This window comes from Archocentrus centrarchus, chromosome 8 (genome assembly GCF_007364275.1).
Source record: "Archocentrus centrarchus isolate MPI-CPG fArcCen1 chromosome 8, fArcCen1, whole genome shotgun sequence".
In the NCBI taxonomy this organism is placed as follows: domain Eukaryota; kingdom Metazoa; phylum Chordata; class Actinopteri; order Cichliformes; family Cichlidae; genus Archocentrus; species Archocentrus centrarchus.
The window spans coordinates 6,630,694-6,635,369 of NC_044353.1; the positions used below are offsets into that span (position 1 = coordinate 6,630,694).

The window sequence follows — 4,676 nt, forward strand, 5'->3', positions numbered from 1 at the left end:
AAGACTGCAAATGAAGCAAAAAGCAGTGACAAAGAGGAAAATAATGACTATGAAGACAAAAAAATAATTACAAAAACAAAAGCAAGAACTTCAGGTTGAACTATACAAGATTTGTTTATCAAAATTCAAACGTTCAGAGGGATGTAGATTATTATAATGGATCCTACAAAGCTTCACAATATTCAGCATGCGTCCTCGCTGTGACGCGACGCACGTCAGCTCGGTAGTCGAGCTCCTGCCAAAGACGCTGTAACACTGAAAATTTTACTTGAATAGTTTTTAATGTATTTTGTTAAAGCTTGAGATCAACTTTGTTTTCAGACTAAAAAATGATGAGAATGAGAATTTTAATGTTCAGTTTTGTTTAGATTTTTCTTATTCAGCTACAAACAGCAGCATTATAAGACACTGTAGGTGCCTTTATTCTGCTGCTCAAATAAAGATATTCCTATACTGTGATTCTTTGAGGTACGCTCTGAAAATAACAAATATAAAAAAATAAACTAGCATGTAGGCTTCATTGCAAAATTTATATAAGGTCAAAAAACACAAGACTTAGGTGTTTCATATTGCTGTAACTCTAGAACACCACAAGTGCTTTAAAAAGCAGGGAAAAAAAGGAATAAGGCGCTCATATTTCTTATTGATGCTTGGAAACAACAAAACACTACAACTTTTCTAGGAATTTTATTGCAATTCTCTCAGATTGTTATGCTGTCGAAATTTTTTTCTCTAGGCCTATAACAGGAATTGGAGTTACAGGCCTAGAGAGGCCTATAGTCAGTGAAGTAAGCTCAGGCTTATCGGTACGTGTACTTTTTGGTTATTCGTTTTTCCGTTTTGAAAACAGATACTGAAAAAGAAAAAACTGACTGGTTAGCCATTTATCCATTTTCTATTCTTTGTGAATTTATGTTTTGATATCAAATGAATAAAAGAAATATAATTTGTTTCACACTGTATGGAGTATAAAATGAAAATTATTTGTTTTTCGTTTTTTAATATCCATTTTGAAAACGGAAAACCACAAAGCTTGATGACTTATGTTAAATACATTCCCTTCTTACAATAGAGATAAAAGAGATGAAAATAACTGTCTGCTGATGATTCAGTTTTCTCTCAGAAAAAAAGTGTGTTGCCTCCTATTGATGTATTATTTACTGCAGTAAATAATACATCATGGTATCCTTTTATCTCGACTGGAGCACTTTGTTGGTATTAAAGGGACTGCACTTAAATGGTTCAAATCCTATTTAACGAACAGAAGTTTTACAGTTAGGCTGGGAGAGATTTCTTCCTCTGAAAGCCTGCTCTCATGTGGGGTGCCCCAGGGGTCCATTCTTGGCCCAGCCCTCTTTTCAATTTATATGCTCCCCTTGGGTTCAGTCTTTAAAAAACACTGCATCCCCTTCCACTGTTATGCAGATGACTCGCAGATCTATCTGCCACTGAAAAAAAACTCAGTGAGTCCTTTGAAGGCCTTACTGGACTGTCTGGAGGAAGTTAAAACATGGATGGCTCAAAACTTTCTTAAATTAAATGAGCAGAAAACCGAGGTCATTGTGTTTGGTACCCCTGACCTCTATGACCTTGGCCCCTTAAAGATATATAATAAACCCTGTGCAAGGAACTTGGGGGTGATCCTTGACACAAATCTTAGTTTTGACAAGCACATTAATACCGTCATCAAATCTAGCTTCTTCCATCTTCGTCTGCTTGCAAAGGTGAAGCCATTTCTCTGTTCCACGGATTTTGAGAAAGCTATCCATGCTTTCATTTCATCTTGACTCGATTACTGTAACAGTCTCTATTCAGGTGTCAGTCTGTCGCTACTTCGTCGTCTGCAACTGATTCAAAATGCAGCAGCACGATTACTAACCGGCACTCATAAACGAGACCATATATCCCCCATACTTGCATCCTTACACTGGTTACCAGTCAGTTTTAGAATTGATTTTAAGGTTTTATTATTTGTTTTTAAGGCGTTGCATGGGTTAGCACCTACCTACCTCTCTGATCTTATAAGCCTGCACACTCCCATCAGATCACTGAGGTCTGCTGAGCAAATGCTCTTAACTGTACTGAGGTCAAGATTAAAACATAGAGGTGATCGGGCTTTTGCAGTCGTTGCTCCGAAATTATGGAACAAGCTGCCCCTTCACATCAGGACCTCCCCTACAGTTGACATTTTTAAATCTCGTTTGAAAACCCATTTTTATTCTTTGGCTTTTAAATCAAAATGAGTACTGGATACATTACTGATGTTGTTTTCTTTTATTTTTATTTTTGTTTTTATAATTTTATGCTTCCTGTTTTAACTATCTCTTTTACATTGTGTTTTAAGTTATTTTATTTATCTTAAATGTACAGCACTTTGGTCAACTGCTGTTGTTTTTAAACGTGCTTTATAAATAAACTTGACTTGACTTGACTTGACTTGACAGTCTCATAGCGCCCCCTGGTGACCATGTTGAAAGGTTCCCATACATACAAACCACTGCCCATAATGCCAATCTTTATTTAAATTTGTTTTTACACACTTTAAACTATTGATAATCTAAAGTTATATATATATGCACATTACACTACATGGATCACACATCTAAATTATGAAAGTAATTTCAGGCAATAAATGTGATTTATTCTTTATAAGTGATTTGTCTGGCTTACAAATCAAACATTGCTTGAAACGTGTAAAATCAACCGCAAAGATAAAACCACCCTTGGTGGCCACAATGCATAGGTGGAGGTTTGCATCAGATTGCATCTACCATTAAATCTGTGCCAAATCAAATATGCAGCTTAATCCACCTTTAGAAAATAACTGGTGCATTTGAAAGTACCTATGTAATGTATAGTTGTAATATCAAGTCACAGCAAGGCTTATTAGTATTCTACAACAAACTCCCACTTTCAGAAACACCTAATTTTTTTTCAGATTACCTCAAACTAACAGCTGAATGTCAAAGATCTGGAAAGTTGTGGTTGATTCAGAGATAATCTGAATAAAGTCCGAATTAAAACCTTGTTATTTCAAGTAAAAATAATCATTGCTAACCATGTCAGTGTCTTGACTACAGTATGTTTTCAATTTTATTAACAAATTGAAAACATTAAAAAAATGGATTTTCACAAAGATCTGAATTTTATTTTTATTTATTTATTTTTTTTTGGGGGGGGGGGGTGACAAACTTGTGAGTCATAGTGTATGCACATGTATGTGTCAGGAAATGGAAATTCAAGTACAAATTCCTCAAATTTATATCAAACATAAAAATGAAGTCAGTGAGTTTAAGGTCTTTTGTAACAGAAGAAGTTCCTCCTCAGCTGGCAGTCTCTTGTGCTGAAGGGTGCAGTGCCGCTCTTCTCAAGGACGCCACAGGAGCCGTCAGTCGGACAGCTTGGAATATTTTCATATTGCATCTGTTCTCCACCCACCCACAGCCACTCACCAGCCAGGAAACGCATGCCTGTCCACACCTGCCAACATTGAGCAGAGAATTATATATAAACAAAAGTGTGAGTTTCTCACCAACACAAATACAGTGTAGAAAAGTAGCCAACCTCATCAGTGGTAGCTGCTTGTGCGCTCTTGCGAGCAGTGTTGAGGTCTTCTGGAGTGATCAGGGTGGCCAAGTCATATCTGTGATTCCAGTATAACGAGGCTGTGTCCACTCCACCCAGAGACCTGCAGTGGTCTAAGGCCTCCTCCCATGTTTTATTCTCCTTCACCAGAACCAGCCCATCATAGCAGATGAAAGAATGTTTGGCAGCACAGTTGTCAGTCTTCCATTTGCCTTTGTCCTTGTATACACAGTCCCCCAGTGGGTTTGGCTCTGCAAGAAGTGAGAGATGCAGAGCACAGATAAAAACACTTGGATGGATTTCAAATAAGGACTGAAATTGTGTTCCACTGACCTGCAACTGAAGGCATTAATGCTTGAAAACTTAACTAAGTCACATTCAACTTACCATCAGTGTCCCAATTGGTGAAGTTAGTCATTTTGTCTCCTCTGGACCATTTCCATGGACTTGATGCATTCTCTCGATATAATCCAATCCATCCATATCCACTGAAAAATGTATTCTCTTGATCATCTTGGATTGTGACCAGGTCGATGTGATTCTTCCTGCAGAAGGCCTGTGCATTTTTCCAAGTCGTCCCATCAGAGTAAGGGTACTGTGTGAAGTGCATCAGTTGTGCACACATAGGAGTGAGGAAAAGCAGCAGGAGGATGAGAACGCACATGTTCCTCATGATGTTTTAGACAGAAGTAAACTGGAACAAGAAGAAACACACACAAATCCAGGAATGAGACTGAAGAAGTCTGCTGTGCTGTTTCAGCAGTAAGTGATGTACAAACTAGTTATTTATGAATATGAGATTATAGAAATAAATGTTACTGAACAGCTGACAGTCTCTCATAAGAGATGAAGTTAGGAAACAGTTGATTGAAACCCAAGGCTGATCATGAGTGAAAAACATACATAAATTCATAAATAAATGTTTCTATAAATAAAAATACACTTACAATAATTTAAAGTCACCATATCATGAAAACATGCTTTTATAGTGTAAAGTATGAGTTCTTATTTAAAAAAAAAATCTCTTTACAAGCCACTCAGAAATTTCTGACAAAACCATCATTTTAATTAGCAAAACACAAAACCTACTA

At 36.9% G+C, this 4,676-nt stretch overlaps 1 protein-coding gene across 1 annotated transcript; it reads right to left on the reverse strand.

Moving 5' to 3' along the window:
* Positions 1-3,291: 3,291 nt before the first annotated feature.
* Positions 3,292-4,104, reverse strand: LOC115784281 (macrophage mannose receptor 1-like). Its single transcript, XM_030735439.1, has 3 exons — positions 3,973-4,104; positions 3,565-3,836; positions 3,292-3,480 (listed from the first exon to the last, which is right to left on the reverse strand). Exons 1-3 carry the CDS (start codon positions 4,001-4,003, stop codon positions 3,292-3,294), a joined length of 492 nt encoding a protein of 163 aa, XP_030591299.1. The 5' UTR covers positions 4,004-4,104.
* Between the last annotated feature and the right edge of the window lie 572 nt (positions 4,105-4,676).